This window comes from Mobula birostris, chromosome 4 (genome assembly GCF_030028105.1).
Source record: "Mobula birostris isolate sMobBir1 chromosome 4, sMobBir1.hap1, whole genome shotgun sequence".
Lineage (NCBI taxonomy): Eukaryota > Metazoa > Chordata > Chondrichthyes > Myliobatiformes > Myliobatidae > Mobula > Mobula birostris.
Genome location: NC_092373.1, coordinates 197,960,660 through 197,983,428, shown reverse-complemented (window position 1 = coordinate 197,983,428; position 22,769 = coordinate 197,960,660). Strand labels below are relative to the sequence as shown.

At 44.5% G+C, this 22,769-nt stretch overlaps 1 protein-coding gene across 1 annotated transcript in view; it reads left to right on the top strand.

Annotated features, from left to right (window-relative positions):
• The window catches only part of LOC140196860 (BCL2/adenovirus E1B 19 kDa protein-interacting protein 3-like), a 54,290-nt gene extending 32,501 nt beyond the window's left edge, over positions 1-21,789 (top strand). Inside the window, exons 2-6 of the mRNA XM_072256748.1 lie at positions 8,395-8,557; positions 12,731-12,815; positions 15,352-15,458; positions 17,798-17,947; positions 19,335-21,789. Of these exons, the coding sequence (XP_072112849.1) occupies positions 8,395-8,557; positions 12,731-12,815; positions 15,352-15,458; positions 17,798-17,947; positions 19,335-19,383 (554 nt within the window). The 3' untranslated portion in view covers positions 19,384-21,789. The remainder of the gene's footprint in view (positions 1-8,394; positions 8,558-12,730; positions 12,816-15,351; positions 15,459-17,797; positions 17,948-19,334) is intronic.
• Positions 21,790-22,769: the final 980 nt, after the last annotated feature.

Here is a 22,769-nt window from a genome sequence, read left to right as displayed (position 1 = left end):
TGAGACCCTTCGTCAGGACTAACTGAAAAAAGAGCTAGTAAGAGATTTGAAAGTGGGGAGGGGGAGGGGGAGATCGAAAATGATAGGAGAAGACAGGAGGGGGAGGGATGGAGCCAAGAACTGGACAGTTGATTAGCAAAAGGGATATGAGAGGATCATGGGACAGGAGGCCTAGGGAGAAGGAGAAGGGTGAGGGGGGAAGCCCAGAGGATGGGCAAGGGGTATAGTGAGGGGGACAGAGGGAGAAAAAGGAGAGAGAGAAAAAGAATGTGTGTATATAAATAAATAACAGATGGGGTACGAGGGGGAGGTGGGGCATTAGTGGAAGTTAGAGAAGTCAATGTTCATGCCATCAGGTTGGAGGCTACCCAGACGGAATATAAGGTGTTGTTCCTCCAACCTGAGTGTGGCTTCATCTTTACAGTAGAGGAGGCCGTGGATAGACATATCAGAACAGGAATGAGACGTGGAATTAAAATGTGTGGCCACTGGGAGATCCTGCTTTCTCTGGCGGACAGAGCGCAGGTGTTCAGCAAAACGATCTCCCTGTCTGTGTCGGGTCTCGCCAATATATAGAAGGCCACATCGGGAGCACCAGACGCAGTATATCACCCCAGCCGACTCACAGGCGAAGTGTCGCCTCACCTGGAAGGACTGTTTGGGGCCCTGAATGGTGGTAAGGGAGGAAGTGTAAGGGCATGTGTAGCACCTGTTCCGCTTACACGGATAAGTGCCAGGAGGGAGATCAGTGGGGAGGGATGGGGACAGCATAGAACCCATTTAATAAAACATCAAACATCTAACACAGAAAAAAAGAGCAAATCACGCAAACAGCAATACGCGAGTAAATAACACACAGAGTTTTAAACATCAAACCACAGAGTCCTCGAAACAGTCCACGAGAGATAGCCACCGAGTCCGTCCGGTTTAATGCTGTGTCGATGACTGTAGCTCTCAGCCGCAGAGCCAGCCAGTTCCCAGACGAAGCGCCTCAAACAAATTGTGCAAATATATATTTGATATATAGTCTATATCTAGCAAGTGCAGGCAGACGGCAAACTAAACACCCGCTTGTCTTCTGCTCTCATCCTCATCAATTTCAATCTTGTTGACATGTAATCAGTGAGGAGTAATGGAGTCGACCACTGATTTGTGTTCCATCTTTAGAAAATATGGCCACGCCAGTAGGAAACTAGTAATTATAGTATTAAACAAGTAATTATATGCCTAATTAAACCAGACTCTATCCCTGCATTGTTGCACATCCGTGTGCCTGTCAAAGAGCCTGTATTGTACTTGCTTCCAGTACCACCCCGGGCAGGGCATTCCAGTCATCCACCAATCATAGGGTAGCACAGCAGCAGAGTGGTTAGCACAACAGTTAGAGGACAGGAGACCAGGGTTCAGTTCCCACTGCTGCCTGTGAAGAGTTTTTACGTTCTCTTTGTAATTTTTAAATTTAAATATATATCTCCTTTGAACTTACTCCTCTCACCTTAAATGCATGCATGGGGTGGCACAGTAGTGTGGCACTATTACAGTGCCAGCTGTTGGAGTTCAGTTCCCGCCGATGTTTGTACATTCTCACTATGGTTCCATGGATTTCCTTTGGGTGCTCTGGTTTCCTCCCACATTGCAAAGCTTGTACAAGTTAGGGTTAGTAAGCCATGTGCATGCTATGGTGGCAGTGACACCTTGGGGCTGCCCCCAGGACATATTCAGATTGCATTCACTGACACACCACTGTTTGTTTTGATATTTCAATATACATTTGACAAATAAAGCTAATGTTTAATTTTTTTTGAATCTCCAGTGTTAGACATTGCAGCCCTGATTTTTTTTTAAACATACTGGCTGTCTGTCTGTGCCTCCCATAATCTTATAAATTTCTGTCAAGTCTTCCTTCATCCTCTACCGAAGGAAACAACCCTTGTTTGTCCAACCTTTCCTTGTAGTCCATTCCCTCTAATGCAGGCAATGTCTAGCTAAACATCTTCTGTACCCTTCTCGATTCCTTACAAGTCTGACCTAGGATGGGGGCAGCATGGCGTGTGACATATTCAGAAATCAGTTAACAATGGAGGCTTCAGCTAACTGATATCAAATTGTGTGTTGCTGTAATTAGTGTACGTAACACTTATATGTGTAGCCATCACTAGGATTCTATTACTGTGTACAAGAAGAATATGCCTGTTCCTGGAAGAAGTTGCAATGCCCAGTTAGGGCTGGGTGAGAAGAATCCTGAGACATCCAGCACCCACATCCAGAACAAACATTATTATGTGTCAGTATATAGTGTAAGTAGCTTGGTGCTTGGCAGACTGTCATGGTGCATGCTGGCAAAGACTGAACCCAAGTGTGGAGAAAAGACAAACTCCCACGTGGAAACGGCAACCAGGGTTCATTCATAAGTGTTCCAACAAAACCTCAGTGGCATAGCAGGGCATCACCACAAGTGTAACATTCTCAAAGCTAGGACCCAGCGATTAGTGTTAATAAGGAGTCTGCTTAAATAATAACGGAATGCGGGAAACCTGTGCCAGTCAAAATAAACTTAACAAGATTAGACAGAAAGCACAAGGGCTTTAAAGATTTTTGTTAAGTCAACAATTAGCAAATTCAGGTGCTCTAGATACCTTGGAACCCATTGCTCTACGGCTCGCTGCATAGGCCCAAAGAGCTCATGACAGGAGACCCTCTGCATACTGCATAAAGAAATTAGTAAATTGCTTTAAAGAAAAGTCCTCTCATGGAAAAGAACTGACTTCAAGTGCAAATAAAATTTTCACCTGGATGCTGATTGGATTAGAGAGCATATCTATTGAGGATAGGTTGAGTAAGCTAAGACTTTTGTCTCTGGAGCAGTGAAACAAACTCGATGTGGTAGCATAGTGGTTAGTACAATATTTTACAGTGCAGGCGACCTGGGTTCTGTTCCTGCTGCTGCCTGTAGGAGTTTGTACATTTTCCCTGTGACCATGTGGGTTTCCTCCTGGTGCTCAAAGGGCCTGTTCCGCAGAGTATCTCAATAAGTAAGTAAATAAGATGAGAAGTGACTTGATAGAAGTGTACAAGATTATAAAAGGCATAAATAAAGTGGACAGCCAGAGACTTTTTCCCAAGGTGGGAATAGCTAATATGAGTGTGCATAATTTTAAGGTGATTGGAAGAAATTATTGGTTTGTACTACCCACCTACATACTCTTAGAGCAATACTTGCAGTCAATTAACCTAACAACTCACATGTTTTTTTTAATGTTGGAGGAATGTGAGGCACTTGGAGGAAGTTTATGATCATAGAGAGAACATTATCTCCAGCACTGGAGATTGGGATTCTGCCCTAGTGCTGTCTGACTCCTGAACCAATCACCACTTTCACACCCCCTGCCCACCTCTTCTGTCCTTGTCACTTGCTTTGCACGTTACCTCTGTGTGCAGTATTACATTTTACATCGTCAAAGTCAAGTTTATTGTCATCTGCAGCGTGGTGTCCGTTTTCATGAAAGTTAGTGTTATTAAACTGTAGGGTTGTGTTGATTGGTTCAAGAATCAGATGGTTGAAGCGAAGCGGCTGTTCTTGAACTTGGTGGTGTGAATCTTCAGGCTTCTGGACCTTCGGCCCTATGGTAGCTGTAAGAAGATGGCATGGCTCCAATGATGGGGATCTTAGATAATGGTCGTTGCCTTTCTGAGGCAGCGCTTCATATAGTATTACGGACGGTGGGGCGGGATGTGCCTGTGATCTATTGGGCCGAGCCTCCCACTCTCTACGCTTCTTGCATTCCAACACATTTGAATTTCCGTATCACACCATGAGGCACCCTGTCAGGATACTTTCGAGAGTAAAAAGTGTTCATTGAGAAACTGAACCTCCTTCAAAAAGTTCATTTATTATCAAAGTATGTGTGCAGAATACAACTCTGAAATTTGTCTTCTCCAGATTGCTATAGAATACAGAAAACCATATAAGTAGTTGAAAGAAAGACATCAATCCCCTCTCCCGCACAAAAAGAAAAAGAAACAATAACTCACAAACCCCAAACGTCCCAGCCCCTCCCTTGCAGAAAAATTAACTGATCACCCAAACCCGCCAAGCCCTCCAAGCGGTAAGAACATGGAAAAAAAAATCAAACTGAAAGAAGCCAAGATGAATTACAGTCCAATGCATAAATCTCAGAATTTCAATAACATCTCTGAGAAAATCGGGACCCAGTGGCCTCTGTGAGGGTAACGACACAAACACAACATGAACCTTAAAATCCTAAGAAAGTAAAGGCATTGGTGCTGCTTTGCTATGCTGCACCCTTTTATCAGAATCTTGTTTAAGACTAGTGTCATGAAATTTTTTTTTTTTTTGCAGCAGCATTACAGTGCAAGATATAAAATGTACTGTAAACTACAATCAGAAATTGTAATATAATATGATAAATAAGGGCAAAAATAATGAGGTAGTGTTCGTTTCATTGGTTTTGCGCTTTTCATTGTATTTATTGACACAAGGTACTACAGATGCTGGGAGTCAAGAGCAATACATACAGTGTGCTGGAAGAACTCAACAGGTCAGGCAGCATCTGTGGATGGGAGTAAACAGTTGATGTTTTGGGCCGAGTCCCTTCATCAGGACTGGAAAGAAAGGGGGAAGGGGTTACTTCTTCCACCTCCCTTTCCAGTCCTGATGAAAGTTCTCAGCCCAAAACGTCGACGGTTTATTTCCATCCATAGATGCTACCTGACCTGCTGAGTTCCTCCTGTACACCGTGTGTATTGCTCATTGTATTTATTGTTATTTTTATTGTTGCCATGTTCACTGTTAACTGAGCTTTGTGTAAACCAGGAAATCCATTGCGCTTTAGTGTCTTTGACAATAGACTCATCTGAATCTGGGCTTCTGTTACCGTGACGCAGCAGCTCTACCTGCTGTGTCACATCCTCCCATGTCCCGAAATGTGGGGTTGCTAGGTCAACTGGCCACTGTAAATTATCTCTAGTGTGTGGGAGCTGGTAGAATGTTAGAGATGAAGGGAACGTGGGGAGAATAAAATAGGGTGAGTGCAAATAGGTGCTTGAGGGTTAGCACCCAAATACTGGGCTGAAGGGCCAGTTTCTGTACTGTGTTACTTTATAAGAACATAAGACATAGGAGCATTTGGCCTACCAAGTCTGCTTTGCCATTCAATTACGGCTGATTTATCATCCCTCTCAACACCATTCTCCTGCCTTCTCACTGTAACCCTTGACACCCTTAGTAATCATGAACCTATTAACCACTGCTTTAAATGTACCCAATGACTTGTCCTTCACAGCTGTCTGTGGCAAAGAATTCCATGGATGCAACAACCTCCAGCTAAACCTCCTCCTCATCTCTTATCTAAAGGGACATCCTTCTATTCTGAGCTGTGTCACCTGGTTCTAGACTCCCCCGCTATAGGAAACATATTCTCCATGTCCACTCTATCTAGGCCTTTCAATATTCCATATGTTTCAATGAATTCCAGTGAGTACAGGTCCAGAGCCATCAAATGCTTCTCATATGATGGGCCTTTCAATCTCAGAATCATTTTTGTGAGCCTCCTTTGAACCCTCTCCAATGTTAACATCCTTTAGATAAAGGGCCTGAAACTACCACAATACTCCAAGTAGGGTTGCCAACTTTTTCACTCTCAAATAAGGGACAAAAGTAGCAGTCAAATACGGGACACTTGTGTTTACCCCGAGAAAGACTACCATGACCATGAAGCCTTGTGCAGGCACCTGTGTGCGCATGTGTCATGCGCACATACATGACGTGCACATGTGTGTACGTGCCAATTTTTTTCTTCTTCAAATCGGCTTAATCTTCCCGATTCTATTAAGTGAAACTGCACTGTACATACATTATTTCTACTTTATATAGGCTGTATATTTATCATATGATTCCTGCTTTTACTATATGTTAGTGTTATTTTAGGTTTTGTGTTATTTGGTATGATTTGGTAGGTTTTTTTTGGGTCTAGGAACGCTCAAAAATTTTCCCCATATAAATCAATGGTAATTGCTTCTTCGCTTTACGCCATTTCGGCTTACGAACGGTTTCATAGCAATGCTGTACCTTAGCGGAGGGAATACAGGACAAGGGCGGTCCCGTATGGGACAAACCAATTTAGCCCAATATATGGGATGTCCCGGTTGATACGGGACAGTTGGCAAACCTAACTTGGCAAGGGTGGTTTGACCAATGCCTTATAAAGCCTCAGCAGCACCAACTTGCAAATTTTCACTGGTGATGCCATTGACATTCTGAGTTATGTATCTTAGCTTTAAAAATCTATCTTTTATCACAACAAATTCCTACAAGTGTTAAATGGAAACAATATTACAGTACAGGAGCAGGCCCCGTAGCCCACGATGTCTGTGCTGAACATAATATTGAACTAAATAAATACATTCTGCCTGCACATGATCCATATCCCTCCATTCCTTTTATTTAAAAGCTTCATAAATGCCACTATCGTATCTGCTTCCAGTACCACCCCTGGCAGTGTATTCCAGGCACCCAGCACTCTGTTTTTAGTACAAGCTTGCCCCACACACATCTCCTTTACACTTTTCTCCCTCACATCTTAAATGAGTGCTCTCTTGAATCTGACATTTCCACCTTGGTTGGGGAGTGTTGTTTGTTGGTGTGAAAAATTCTGTCTACCCTATCTATATCATTTTCAGGTCTCCCCTCCGACTCCCACTTTAGAGAACATAGCCCAAGTTTGCCCAGCCCCTCCTGAGAGATCGTGCCCTCTAATTCAGGTAGCATCCTGGTATTCCTCTTCTACACCTTCCCAAAGACTCCACATCCATCCTGTAAAGGGACAACCGGAACTGAACTGCATGCAATACTCAAATTGTAGTTTATTCAACATTTTACGTTAACAAATTGTGTCCCCCAGTCCTGAAATGAGAGTGAATATAGAACTCTACAGCACACTACAGGTTCTTTGATTCGCGCTATTGTGTCGACCTTTTAACCCACTTTAAGGTTGGACTCTTCCCTGCCGTGTAGCCCTCCTTTTTTTCTATCATCCATTTGCCTATCTAAGATTAGTTTCTTAAAAGTCCTTGTGTATCTGTCTCTACCACCAACCTGGTAGACTAGTGTTCCACACACCCACAATTCTGTGCAAAGAACTTACCTCTGACATTATCCCTATACTTTCCCCCAGTCACCTTAAATTATGCCCTCTTGTAGTAGCCATTTCTGCCCTGGGGATAAAAGTCTCTGGCTGTCTACTCGATGAATGCCTCTTATCATTTTATGAACCTCTTATCATCCCGTACACCTCTGTCAAGTCACCTCTCTTCCTCCTCCACTCCAAGGTGAAAAGCCCTTGCTTGCTCAACCTCTCCTCATAAGACATGCTCTCTAATCCAAGCAGCGTCCTGGTAAATCTCCTCTGCATCCCCCCCCCACCCCCGATAAAGCTTCCACATCATTGAAAGTGGCATCATAGGTCGTAATGAAAGCTTTTTGGCACATTTGCCTTCATAAATCAAACTTAGGATGTTATGTTGAAATTGCATAAAATGTTGGAGCCTAATTTGTAGTATTGTGTGCAGTTTTGGTCACCTACCTACAGGAAAGATATTTATATCTTATTTATAAGATTGAAGAAGTGCAGAAAAATTTACAAAGATGTTGCCAGGACTTGAAGGCTTGAATTATAAGGAAAGACTGATGAGGTTAGGACTTTTTTTCTTTGGGACGCAGAGAATTAAGAGGAGATTTGATAGAGGTATACAAAATTGTGAGGGGTATAGACAGGGTAAATGCAAGCAGGCTTCTTCCACTGAGGTTGGATGGGACTATAACCAGAGGTCATGTGTTAAGCATGAAAGGTGAAAAGTGTAAGAGGAACATGAGGGCAGACTTCTTCACTCAGAGAGTTGTGAGAGTGTGGAACAAGATGCCAGCACACGTGGTGCATGTGAGCTGGATTTCAACATTTAAGAGAAGTTCAGATAGGTACATGGATGGGAGGGTTATGGAGATCTATGGTCCCGGTGCAGTTTAAATGGTTCAGCGCGGAGTAGATGGGCCAAAGGGCTAATTTCTGTGCTGCAGTTTTCTATCCTTTCTTTAACGAGGGACCAGTACTGAACACAATATTTCATGTATGGTCTAACCAGAGTTTTATAAAACTGAAACATTATCTCGTAGTTTTTGAACTCAAATGGGGCAACCAGACCTGCATACAATGCCCATGTGCAGCCTAATCAAATTTCATACAACTGCAATATGTTTTTCTTGGATTGATGGAATGTTGTTAATGAATCCTATTCCCCTGTCTCGAAACAAAGAATGGTTACATAACATTGAGGTGTCAGTGTGTGCTCACCTTGTCCCAACTCCCTTCTGTCTCTCAGGTTCATGGGTGGAGTTGAACTACAGTCAGCAGAGTGGCACGCGGATCCTGGAGCATGTTCCTTCCTCCAGCTCCATCCACAACGGAGACATGGAGAAGATCCTGCTGGATGCACAGCACGAGTCGGATAGGAACAGTTCGCGAGGAAGCTCCCACTGCGACAGGTGACTGCCTAATCCTGACGGTACCTCCCGCTCTGTCCTCTGACCCAGGAGGGCAGCAGCCTTGTGTGTTAGTGTGGGACTTGACAAGAATCTTGGTGATTGAACCCAAGTAAGGAAAGCTGACATTGAAGTAAAATATCATGTAACTGGTTGCTAAGGGTTCTCAGCAGCTCAGTTTATTAAGGGTGATTTGCCTGTCACTCAGCATTCATCTCACCTGTGGTACTGTTGTAGCCCCTCTCAGCAAAGTGGCTAGAAAGAGGGTCCTTCTGTTCATCCCTCCCAACCTGCCCTCCCACCTAGTGAATGTCCCCACCAGTGCCAGGTCCCCACCTTTTGCTTCCTTAATGCTTGCAGCCTCAAACAGCACGGCCTTGCAAGGGTGCATCTCCACCAATGAAATCCAGTGATGACTGTCTATACTGATGCCATCTGGTAGCTCTTCTCACCATCTTTGCCATCACCTTGCTTCATAAGTTACCTCTGCATAACAGCCTGCTGCATCTTATTTTTTCTCACAGTCCATTAATTCCTGAATCTAGTGATGCTCTGATATTATCTCCCTACCTGCCCCATCAGCTCCCTCTACTGCTCCTCCCTATCCCTTTCTTCCGTGGCCTTTTGTCCTCCCCTATCTGATTCCTCCTTCTCCAGCCCTTTATCTCTTTCACCAATCAACTTCCCAGCTCTTTACTTCACATCCTCCTCCCCTCCCGGTTTCACCTATCACCTACACCTTGTACTTCTTCCTCCCCTCCTCCCTCCTCCCTACTGTGAATTCTCCACTTCCTTTCCAGTCCTGATGAAGGGTCTCGGCCTGAAACATCGACTGTACTCCTTTCCATAGATGCTGCCTGGCCTGCTGAGTTCCTCCAACATTTTGTGTGTGTTTCTAAGAAAGGTTATGCTAGAGACTACTGATAATGGCTGGGGTCATCCATCATGTAAAGACACTGCCCAGAAGGCAATGGCAAACCACCTCCGTAGAAAAATTTGCCAAGGACAATCGGGGGCGGGGGGGGGGGGCGGGGGGTAGCTAAGCAGGTGCTACACCTTTCCTAAGGGTGACATGCAGGTTAGCGGAGGGAAGGAGCACCTTACACCTCCTTTGGTAGAGACGTATCTCCACCCCATCATCCTATGAAGGAGATGTGTGGGGCAAATTCATTTCTAGAGGAATAGAGTATAGGAGCAGAGATGTGATGTTAAGTCTCTAAGGCACTGGTAAGACCTCACTAGGAGTACTGTGGGCAGTTTTGGGCTCCTTATTTAAGAAAGGATGTGCTGACGTTGGAGAGGGTTCAGAGAAGATTCACTAGAATGATTCCGGGAATGAGAGGGTTAACATATGAGGAACGTTTGTCCGCTCTTGGACTGTACTCCTTGGAGTTTAGAAGAATGAGGGGAGACCTCATAGAAACATTTTGAATGTTGAAAGGCATGGACAGAGTGGATGTGGCAAAATTGTTTCCCATGGTGGGGGAGTCTAGTACGAGAGGGCGTGACTTAAGGATTGAAGGGCGCCCATTCAGAACAGAAATGCAAAGAAATTTTTTTAGCCAGAGGGTGGTGAATCTGTAGAATTTGTTGCCACGGGCGGCAGTGGAGGCCAAGTCATTGGGTGTATTTAAGGCAGAGATTGATAGGTATCTGAGTAGCCAGGGCATCAAGGGTTATGGTGAGAAGGTGGGGGAGTGGGACTAAATGGGAGAATGGATCGGCTCATGATAAAATGGCGGAGCAGACTCGATGGGCCGAATGGCCGACTTCTGTTCCTTTGTCTTATGGTCTTATGGTCTAAATGTTTATTAAAACACAGAGCAGTGGGTACCTGGAATGCAGCGCCAGGAGAGGTGGTGGAGATAGATATGACAGAGGCTTTTCAATAGGCAGATATACCTGTACATACAGGGAATGTGGGGGGGGGGGGGAGAGGATATGGATCATATGCAGGCAGAAGGGAATACTTTAATCTAACATCATACTCAGCATAAACATTGTGGGCCGAAAGGCCCGTACTTGTGCTGTACGGTTCTATGGTCCATGTTCCTCCTAACCTCCATTAGGGTCACTGCAGCTCAGAAACAGGCCCATTGGCCCATCTATTCTGTGCTAAACTGTTATTCTGCCCGGTCCCATCAACCCCCACCGGGTCCATAGTCCTCCATAGCACTTCCATCCAAATTACTCTTAAGTACTGAAATTGAACCTGTATCCACAGCTTCTGCTGACAGCTTCTTCCACCCTTAGAGTGAAGAAGCTCTCCCTCGTGTTCCCTTTCTCCTTTCACCCTTAATCTATGGTCTGATCAGAATTGGGTAATCTCTTATTTTGAAATATTTTCCTCCTGTGTTCTAGATATCCCTTTTGAAGTGAATCCCTCACAGGATACACCCTCAAAGGCATATCTGTCAAATTGGATTACATCTCGTTCTTCTAAATTCCAGTGAGGACAGGAAGCTCTGATCTGCATGTGTCAGCCCTTTTTTTTGAGAGGCAGTATTGATGCTGAGCAGAGCATAGATTGCCGTGGGAAAGTTGCTTCATTATACATGGACAAGCTCTCAGTCAGGGCAACTGAGTGATTTCGACAGAGTCTGGCACCTTGTTTGTGGCCAAGCCCTGGCTTGTTCTCTGACCTGCCTCTCCTCCCTTGTTAAAGCTGAGACTGGTGACAGGAAAAACGAGTCTGTGTGATTGATAAATGCTTATCCCATCGCATTTATGTGTCTTTCAAAGACATTAAAGGTTCTGAGATAGTTGGCACTTTCTTTTTTGCTGGCAGTTTGATGTTTATCTTTAGAAGCTTTATGTATGACGCATGGCTCTGGGGTTGAACACCTAATGAGATTTTTCTTTTTTCCCATTTTCTTGCTTAGTAGGGTTTTTTTTTCATCTCAAAATTTTTTCAATCTTTATATAATGTTTTTTCTTGAGACATTGTAAGTGTTATTTACTTCAATGTACTCGTGTTTATTTTGGAAAAATAATAAGATTTGAAAAAACAAAGGTTCTGAGATATTAAAGCGATAGGTATAGAATTATGAAGGACCTAACATTGCCGCAGATCCCAGAGAATTAAAGGAAAAGTCCCAAGACTTCTGAAGATGCTAAAGTATAGAATAAGGGTCACTGCAGCACATTAGGGTCCATTAGGGTCCATTAGGGTCCACTCAGTGGCCACTTTATTAGGTACAGCTTGAACCAGTCTGGCCATTCTTGTCTGACCTCTCTCATTAACAAGGTGTTTTCACCCACAGAACTGCTACTCACTGGATGATTTTTTTTTTTGTTGTTTTTCCCACCATTCTCTGTAAATCCCAGAGACTGCAATGTGTTAAAATCTCAGGAGATCAGCAGTTTCTGAGATACTCTAACCACCCCGTCTGGCACCTTCAGTCATTCCACAGTCAAAGTCACTTGGATCACATTTATTCCTCATTCTTATGTTTGGCCTGAACAACAACTGAACCTCTTAACCATGTCTGCATGCTTTTATTCATTGACTTGCTGCCACAGGATTGACTGATTAGATATTTGTATTAATGAGCAGGTGTGCATGAGTACCTAATAAAGTGGCCACTGGGTGTGTAAGTACATTGAATAATACCACAAAAGGTAAAGCAATAACAGAATGCAGGATATTGTGTTACGGTTACAGAGAAAGTGCAGTGCAGGAAGGCAAAGTATATTAGTGTACCAGTGCTGGTAAACAGCACACATGAGGTCTGTTCACCTGCAGTGCTCTTTCTCTCTAGCTTTTACACTTTATTCTGCATTGTTATTATTTGACCTTCCAAATTTGCTCTGTACGAACAGTATGTAAGACAAGCCTTTCACTGGATCTTGGTATATTTGACAATCATAAATCAAAAACCCGAGAAATTCTACAAATGTTGGAAATCCAAAGCAACACGCGCAAATAATAAACCAAATCCATTTTCAATTCCTGTTCCAAGAAATTTAAACTAGAGGGATAGAAGCCCTCTTTGAGCCTTGTGGTACATGTTCTCCCCAGATACATGTTCTCCCAAGCTCTAGATAAATGGTCCTGATCTCTGATCACTAGTCTGGTAACTTGATGAGTATACTATGGTTTAACGTCAACTGGTTACAGAAGGACCACATCAGTCCATGGTGCATTATAAGATGCTCTTTACTCTGTTTTTACAGCCCACCCTTACTGATGAGCCCCCAGATGTGCCACAGTTCTGCTGAGTTTGAAACTCGGAGTGTTGGAGACAGCAACAGCACGCAGGTAGGTGTGGACAGGGTGCTGAGATGCAGTGACCAGTGCCTCTCTTCCATAACATTCTGATCTTTGAGTGGTTGGTCAGGGAAGTCTAGCCTGGATATGACAGATGTGGATGGGTTCCAGTCAAGCGTTCAAAGAACAATCAACAGCACAACCCAGGAATGAGCCCCTTTGTCCCAAAATGTCTGTACCAAGCATGATACCAAATTAAGCTAATCCCTTCTCTCTGCACATAATCCATAACCCTCCATTCCCTGCACGTTCCTGTCTCTCTCACAAAGCCTCTGTCAGAGTACATGAAACATGACAGCTCATCACAGGCACTTAGGCCCACAAAGTTGTGCCGATGTTTTAACCAACTCCAACATCATCTGTCGTCCATCACACCCACTTCTGCCACCCATGTGCCTATCTAGGAGTTTCTAAAATGTCTCTAATGTATCTGCCTCTACCATCACCCCAGGCAGTGCATTTCATGCACCCACCACTCTCGGGGTCAAAAAAAAAGGATATCCTTTGATGCCCTGAGAACGGGTCTGGGCCTGAAACTTTGACTGTTTATTTCCCTCTATAGATGCTGCCTGACCTGCTGAGTTCCTCCAGCATTTTGTGTGTGCCTCTGACTTCCTCATGTTCAGTGTGAGCACTTGTTCTCAAAAGGGATTATTCCCTGCTTGCTTGTGTGTGACCTTGTTTGACGTGGGGAGCTGATGCACGGGTAGTCATCACACTGTCCTTGACGGATCTGGGTTAGGATCAGTGACATGGAATGCAAGACGACCGGGGACCCTTCACTGCTGCAGCCTTCCTCCACCTTCACTACCGTTGTGATGTCTCGTCATCTTCCGCCAGCTCCACTGCTGAGGCCTTGGTTGGATTGCCCAGGTTCTCTCCCTTGAACTTACCACCAGGGGCGATCTTACCCGGAGCTAAGCTCCAGATGGCATCACTCTTGGGATCTCAGGAACTCCACCATGACAAAGTGTTGATCCTCAAAGAAGTTCATTCCCCTTATACTTAGAGATATGATGGATATGATATCATTATCACCACTGGCAGTCAGTACCAGGCACCCACCACTTCCTGTGTGCAGAAAATCTTGGCCACACATCTCCATTAAACTACTTCCCCTTTCATTTTAAATTCTACTCTGGGTGGAGAAAGAATCTGAACATCTACTCTATCTATGCATCCCATTCTTTTATGAAAGCGAGGAGATGCTGGAGGCAGGAACGGGAGCAACTTTTCAGAGGCAGCTGAAAAGGTAATTGAATGAGCAGGGGATAGACTGAGACCCTCTGTTGGTTGTGGTCGACCATTGATGTTGTGTCTCAGCTGTCTACATGAGATGCAAGCCTGGGCAGTACAATATGGAGAACAAGCTGTTGCCCGCGTAGCAGGCTGCCCTCTCTATGCAGCTGATGAATCAGAAAGAATGGCAGAGACGGATACAGTTTAGCACTAGCAGCATTGCTTGCAGAAGTTGCCAATTAGCGTTAAACTCAATGCAGGACTTCCTTAGCTTCTCCAGCTGCAGAGTTTTCCTCGGGACATATTCCCAAAGCTTTCCTCACGAGTGTGTGTAGCCATAAGGCAGTGGAGGTTTGAGTTCAGAGTTTTCTGCCTCCTAGATGAGCTGTCAACCACAGCTGATGAGCCCCATCTGCCCAAAGCGACTGGTTGGAAGGTGACAGTAACCTGCCTTTGTCCCTTCTCCTGTCAGTAGACATGGTTCCACCGGGCTTAGTAGCCAAGCCACACGTGAAGGCCAGGAGCTGGACTTGGTTGTCAGAAGTTACTTGAGACGCACACCTTTGGGAACATTTAATAGGTAGTGGGAGCTATAACAACCTTAAGGAACCAGTGCATAGATGGATATGAAATAATTGCAGGTAAGTAGGATTGTTATAGATGGACACGATTGCCAGCTAAGACATAAATTGGTAAGTTACTGTCACATGTGTAAAATGTTGTTTTCCATACTCTCTGTACAGATCATTTCATCACATCAGTTCGAAAAACAATAACAATGCATAATAAGGTGTTACACTTACAGAGAGAGTGCAGTGCAGGTAGACGGTAAGGTGCAAGGTCATAACAAGGTAGATCGTGATGTTAAGAGTCTATCAAACAGTGGGACTGTTCAGTAGTCTTACGAACAGCGGGAGGTCGAAGCTGTCCTTAAGCCTGGTGGCACGTTATTTTCAGTTTACTGGCTTTATAATCGTTTCAGGTCCGAGCAGAAGGGATTTATTTGGAGCTTAGCGTCATGTTCAGAGACCTAGAGGGCCGAAGGATCAGTGCTGTTCGGTGTTTTGTGGATGTGACGCGGATTCAGCCAGGATTACATTGCATGCTGGAGTGGGTGGGTGGGCCATTCCTGTTTACGCTCCTTGCTCTTGCACCACTATGCATGTATAAACCTAACAGCCGAAGCTCTTGCACGTGTTTTCTGTGAGCGAGCGTGGATTCATCCCACTGGTTGGTGGGACTGCCCTGCGACCTGAGGTGATTAACCTCTCATCCTTTGCTTCCACAGTCTGATGAGGAGACGCAGGAGAGGAGCATAGAGCTGGAGAAATTACTGAAGAATCACGCAGAGTGGATCTGGTACTGGTCCAGCCGACCAGAGAACGTACCCCCAAAGTGAGTTGCGGTCTGTTCTCTTGCGACTCCATGCTACTGATGTGGTTACTGACTGACATGAGGGTCATGAGTTCAACTTGTCTATAACAGGAGAATTAAATAAATCCGGTTCCTGACAGAGCTGGCATTTGCAGTAGAGTCGTATAGCATGGAAACAGGACCTTTGGACCATCTGGCCTATGCTGACCAAGGTTCCCATCCACGTTTATCCCATTTTCCTGTGTTTGGCCCATGGCCGTCTGTATCTTTCCTATCCATGTAGCTTTTAAATGCCTTTCGTGTACCTGCCTCAACTACTTCCCCTGGCAGCTCATTCTGTTCACCCTCTGCATGAAAAACTTGGCCCCAGGTTCTAAAGATCAGCTTTATTTGTCACATTACATCAAAACATAGAGTGAAATGTGTTGTTTGTGCCAAAGGCCAACACATGCTGATGATTGTGCTTAGGATGGCTGCAAGAATCACCATGCTTCCAGCACCAATACAGGATGCCCACCAGTTACTACCCCTCACCTGGTGTGGGCTTTTTGGGCCAGAATGGCCTTTTACTGTGCTATATCGCTAAAGAAAATAAATAAATAAAATACCCTTACCCTTTTCCTTTATACTCAGTTTACTGTGTCTATTTCTGATCACCTGGCTAAAGTTCAATATTTCCATTTAATATCAGAGAAATGTATATAATATACATCCTTAAAATCCTTTTCTTCACAGTCATCCACGAAAACAGAAATGTACCCCAAAGAATGAATGACAATTAAAACATTAGAACTCCGAAGCCCCCACCACTCCCCTCCCATGCACAGGCAGCTGTAGAACAACCCTCCCCTCCCCTTCCCCCACCCACTTCCTCAAAAAAGCATCAGCACCGTTTGCCCTCCAAGCATGCAATAGCAAGGTGCCCAATGCAGACCGTGATCTGCAGTGCAACTAAAGCTAATCATTCACTTGACAATTTGACATACCAGTAGCTCTCCCTCTCTCTTTATTTATAACATTGACATAAAATTGTCTAAAGACCATAAGACAAAGGAGCAGAAGTCGGCCATTCGACCCATCAAGTCTGCTCCGCCATTTTATCATGAGCTGATCCATTCTCCCATTTAGACCCACTCCCCCGCCTTCTCACCATAACCTCTGATGCCCTGGCTACTCAGATACCTATCAATCTCTGCCTTAAATACACCCAATGACTTGGCCTCCACTGCTGCCCGTGGCAACAAATTCCATAGATTCACCACCCTCTGACTAAAAAAATTTCTTCACATTCCTGTTCTGAATGGGCGCCCTTCAATCCTTAAGTCATGCCCTCTTGTACTAGACTCCTCCACCATGGGAAACAACTTTGCCACATCCACTCTGTCCATGCCTTTCAACATTCGAAATGTTTCTATGAGGTCTCTCCTCATTCTTCTAAACTCCAAGGAATACAGTCCAAGAGCAGACAATTGTTCCTCATATTTTAACCCTCTCATTCCTGGAATTTATCTCCCTCATAAAGGGAAAGAGAGGTGTCCCATTTCACCACAAGAGCGGAGGCATAACAAAACAACTCACTGATTTATGGTGTTAAACGTCCACCATGCCTTTTTTTTTCCCTCAAGTTCAGTGACTCGAGACTTGGCAACGATTTCTTGCCAACCGACGAGAGACAGAAAGAGAGCATGGCTCACCGAGTAAACAGCCTCCCACAGCTGTTCCTGATGTTCTGTTCTGTCCCGCAATGCTTCAGTTGGCAACACCGGCTTGGAATCAGCCCGTCCATGGAGCCGTGAAAACTCGGAACCCTGAAGGCACGCTCATCTTTGAGCTGCGTCCTCGAGATATTGAAAAGCAGCTGCTCATGAGGTCCTGAGAGCGGGGTCCAACCACCGCAAAGAACCAAAGTCTGAGTGTAACTCTATGTCAGGGTCTTCAACAGAAACCCATTCACTATGAAAGGGAAAAGAGAGACATCAAAGGTAGAAATTAAGCTGTTTTCATAGATGAACATGAAGGAGTCGCAATTTAGCACCATCGTGACTCTGACCTGACCTAGGTGCGGAGAGATTGACAGGTATGTTATCTGGGTAAGGAGTTTGAGTTATAAGAAGGGACTGGATAGGCTAGGACTGTTTTCCCTGGGTCCCATGAGCTTGTAGGGAACAAGAGAGTTCACAAATTTAAGAAAAAGATCAGATAATTTTGAAAAGTAAGTTAGCCTTGCCACACCCTGTGTATAAAATCTCAAAATCTGTATGCATGGCCAAAATTTATTGGAGATCTAAGTTCCAAATAAATAATCATTGTTTAATTGCATGGATATGACAAATGATTTTTTTTTCTCTTGACACTCCTAGGGAATTCTTGTTTAAACATCCGAAATATTCATCAGGACTGAGTGTCCGAAAGACGAGTGTGATGAAGAAAGGAGGGTTCTTTGGTTCTGAGCTCGTTGTGTTCCTCATCCCCTCGCTTCTGTTAACTCACCTGTTAATGCTGGGAGTAGGGTAAGTGTTCGGTTCTCTTTGAGGCTGACTTACTGAACATTTTGCCAGAACATTTTTCTCAGAATTGGTCTATACCAACATGAATAGTTAAGAGGAGGTCGGTGAGAAGGATCCTGGGAATGAAAGGGTTAATGGATGAGGTGTGTTTGATGGCTCTGGGCCTGTACTTGCTGGAGTTTAGAAGAATGAGGGGGATCTCATTGAAACCTATCAAATATTGAAAGGTCTAGACAGAGTGGACGTGGAGAGGATATTATCAATAGTGAGGGAGTCCAGGACTAGAGGCCACAGCTTTAGAATAGAAGGACATCCCTTTAGAACAGAGATGAGGATGAATTTCTTCAGCCAGAGGGTGGGGAATCAGATAGATGTGGAGGACAAGTCATTGGGTATATTTGAAGCAGATATATATGTTCTTGATTAGTAAGGATGTCAAAACTTACAGGGTGAAGGCAGAAGAATGGGGTTCCAAGGGATAATAAATCAGCCATGATGGAATGGCGAAGTAGACTATATGGGCCAAATGGTTAAATTCTGCTCCCATGCCTTATGGTCTTTTGTGCAAAAAATATTCTTTATGTCTGTCATATCAAGTCACTGAGGGACTACAACAAATTAAATGACTCTCGTGCTCTGAGATAATTTTGTTTAGAGATACAACAGGGTAACAGGCCCTCCCGGCCCAATGAGCTCATGTCGCTCAATTACACCCATGAGACCAATTAATCTCCTAACTTGCACGTCTTTGGAATGTGGGAGGGAAACGGAGCATCCAGAGGAACCCACACGGTCACAGAGGGCACATACAAACTCTTTACAGAGAATGTTGGGAATTGAAGAATTGAATTGAACCTTAATTGCAGGCGTTGTAAAGCATGGTGCTAAACACTCTCATGTTGCCCCCTCCCCACTGAAGATCAGGATCAGGTTTAGTATCACTGGCATATGTTGTAAAATTTGTTGTTTTCTGCCAGCAGTACATTTATAATAATAAAGTACAAACTATAAATTACAACAAGTATACCTGTGTGTATATATATAAAAAAAATTAGTGCAAAAAGAGATTTCAAAAATAATAAGGTAGACGTCATTGGTTCAATGTCCGTTTAGAAGTCTGGCGGCAGAGGGAAAGAAGCTGTTCCTGAGATGTTGAGTGTGTGGCCTTCAGGTTCCTGTACATCCTCCCTGATGGTAGCAATGAGAATAGGGCATGTCCTGGGTTATGGGGGTCCTTAATGATGGGTGCCGCCTTTTGAAGCTGTCCTCACTGCTGGGGAGATGATTTATCATGCTCCAGTAAATAGGTACAACTGCACACAGACTCTGCGGGTGCCACAGAGATTCTTTCTTTGACGGTATCTCTCTTCCTTTTCCCCTCTCTCTTCAGAATCTACATCGGCAGGAGACTGGCAGCTTCCTCTTCAAGTAGCCTGTAGAAATCCCGCTGTGAAGAAATGATCAAACTTGAGGACCAGCAGAGGTTGATACTAGTTCCTGTACTCGCTATTCATGTAGACAGACCTAGCCAGCACCCAGGAAAGTTTAAACAGACTGAAGTATTTCTATTGTTCCTCCGTCTGTGCCTCCGTGTTAATCTGCTCCTCTTCTCGGAATTCCGTTTGCCCTTCTGCAGCTCTGTAGATGCAATCCCAGCCACCTATCGGTGGGTGGCTTTGCTCAATAGGTTTGATGTGTTGGAAAACTTGCTGCCCTTTGAGCAACTCTCCACTGTGCTCGGGGCCTGCCCATGCAAAAGCGACCACACTGCAGTGACAAATGCACACCGACTCCTTCCGTGTGTGCTCGCTCGTCTATTTGTGCTCACCTGTGTGTGTGCCAGCTTCACCCACACCCGTTGGCTTGGCGTTTTCTCAGGCCCTGTGAAGTAAGGCTTGTGGGCCAAAGGTGGGATTTTTAATTGCACAACACTATCGGGTGAGAAGTTATAGATAATTACAGCACAGAAACTGGCCCTTCGACCCATCTAGTCCATATCAAATTATTGTTCTGCCAAGTTAAACCCTCTTCCAGTAGGTTTCAAGGATCTTGCAGTATTATTTTGGAGGAAACCCAGAGTGGAGATCTTCTTAGTGTTTCTCTCGCCTCATCAATCCAAGCCAACCTAACAGGTGGTTCTTGCAGTATTGTTGGTGGGAGCTTGCTGTGTGTAGTTTGGTTGCTGCGTTTACATTGCAACAATAATGACAGATGCCCAACACTCATTTGCTTTGGTGCATTGAGGTGTCTTTGAAAACGATAGGACTGACTCCGTTCTTCTATTCCTGCAGCAGTAGTCTTGCCGGGAACCTTTTTAACCAAAACTTTACCACAACAACATTGTTTTGGCCCATCCACTCTCTTCCAGCTCAGAGAATAATCCCGTCCCTCAAATAGTTTTCCCAGTAAACTGTTTTTCCCACATTCCTATTAACTCCACATCTCACCGAAGGGCAAACCTACCGACGTGCATGTCTTTGGGATGTGGGAGGAAACGCACATGATCACAGGGAGTACCATGAGAATAGGAGCAGAATTGAACCATTCAGACCAACGATTCTGCTTCGCTGTTCTATCATGGCTGATTTCTTATCCCTCTCACCCCTATTCTCCTACCTTCTCTCCGTAGCCTTTGATGTCCTTACTAATCAAGAACCTGTCAACCTCTGCTTTATATATACCCAATAACTTGGCCTCTGCAGCCATCTCTGGCAATGAATTTCACAGATTCACCAACCTCTGGCTGAACAAATTCCTACTCATCTGTGTTCTAAAGGGACGCCCTTGCATTCTGAGGCTGTGCCCACTACCTCCTTTCCATGACAACTTTGTCTAGGCCTTTCAAAATTCATAGGTTTCAATGAGATCTCTTCCCCACCCCTCGTTCTTTTATGCAGTTATGCCCTCGGGTCACTCTCGGGCAAGGTGTAGCACCTGCATAGCTCCCCTCCACCCCCGATCAGGGCCACGTGAAGCCATGGGAGCAGGTGGTGGATGGTCGTATGAGCAGCTGGTGCATATCACAAGTCCTGGTTATGTGACCACTGACACCAGGCGGACAATCTCTGAAGAGTATTAATAATGGCTGGGGTCACCTGTCTTGTAAAGATATTGCCCAGAAAAGGGCAATGGCAAACCACTTCTGTTGAACAATTTGCCGAGAACAATTATGGTCATAGACCGTGATTGCCTACGTCATACGACACCGCACATAATGATGAAAATCTATGTGTTAGTCATGCAGCGATGTAGGAGAAAATTAGTCTTAAATCTTCTCGCACCTTGTCTTACTCCCAATGTTCATTTTGAAATAGTGTTCCAAGTCCACTGTTCCTCCCTGACTTTCTGTTGGCTTGTCTATGAAAGGCCCAAACTTTTCCAGCCAGACTTTAAAGAGATTATCAGTCTGAAATCCGGTGACCAGTCACGGGTCCCGGTGTGAACTCTTCACTCCTTCCTGTGAGAAGCTTGATCCACGTAAAGTTGAACAGAAATCAGGTGGCTCTTGCTCAACTTGTATACAAAGAGCAAAAGCTTTTATGGAGCAAGGAAGATCTTAAGCATCACACTCCTGTTATTTGCCCCTAAGCATTTTCAGTTGATAATGCCCTCACTGTTATCGTGTACTACGAGTTCTGATTTTGTAGTTGTTCATGACTGGAATTCACTTTGAACTTTGAACCTTAGAATTTGATTAGGCCCTCACTGTTGCCCTGTATTACGAGTCCTCTTTGTATAGTTGTTAATGACTGGAATTTATATATTTGCAATTAGAAGATCAGTAACTATGCTTTGTCCTTCTTAGACCCCATGTGAAAAACAAATAAATGATCAATTTCCCTGGATATGTTGTTTCTCAGTTGAATGCATCTTGAGCAGCTCGTGCCTGAGTTTAATCAGTTCTCTGGGGAGAGGAGGGGGGATGTTTGATCACTTTTTGCCTTTTGATTGGTGCCTGCTTGAGCCTTCGTCTCCTGACCAATGCAGTGCATTTCCTACAGTCTGTTCTGGTTGACCTTCAGGGGTCGATCTGGACTACTGGCTGACCTCTGATATTGTCCCGGGACTCGCTGTTGGCAACAAACATGGATGAGGACTAGCCGATGATGCCTGACTCATCCTCGGTGGTCTGCTGGCCTCACACGTAACCACTTTTGATTACAATACCAAAAGACACGAGTTAATGTGGTTTTGGGTCAGAAAAAGCAGATCAGGTTTGGTCATAGTCTCAAAGCCCATAGAAACGGATCCTTCGGATGCTAATCCCATTGTATTCTTACCATACTCCCATCCAATTTGCACAGACTACTCACCTAAACACTGTAATTTATGGTGGTCTGTTAACCTACTGACCTGCATGTCATAGGGATGTGGGAGAAACCTGCCCAGTTCCTCCAGTGTTTTGTGAGTGAAAATAAAACCAACCCTGCTGATGTTGTAAATGTAAAATATAAAAGCAGAAAATGCTGGAAATAGGCTGCATCTGTGGCCCGAGCACTGTCTCCTCGATATGGCCTGGTGCTTCAGTTGATCAAACCTCGGGTCTTTCCTTGCTGTCGGGCCTGGGCTCCGCCTCAAATAAAAAGTGGTGAGTAATCTTCTTTGTTTTGTTTCCTACCAGGAAGTAATCACTGTGCATCAGCAGAGACACCTTAAACCTGCTTGTCATACAGAATATCTCTCTGGTGCTTTCTGCTCCCACCCCTCTCCCTTCCCCTTTTTCCAACCATGATTCCTCTCTCCCTGGCCCCTTCCCACTCTTAGTCCACAATAGAGGCCCATAACAGAATCAGGTTGATCATCACTCACATGTGCTATGATTTTT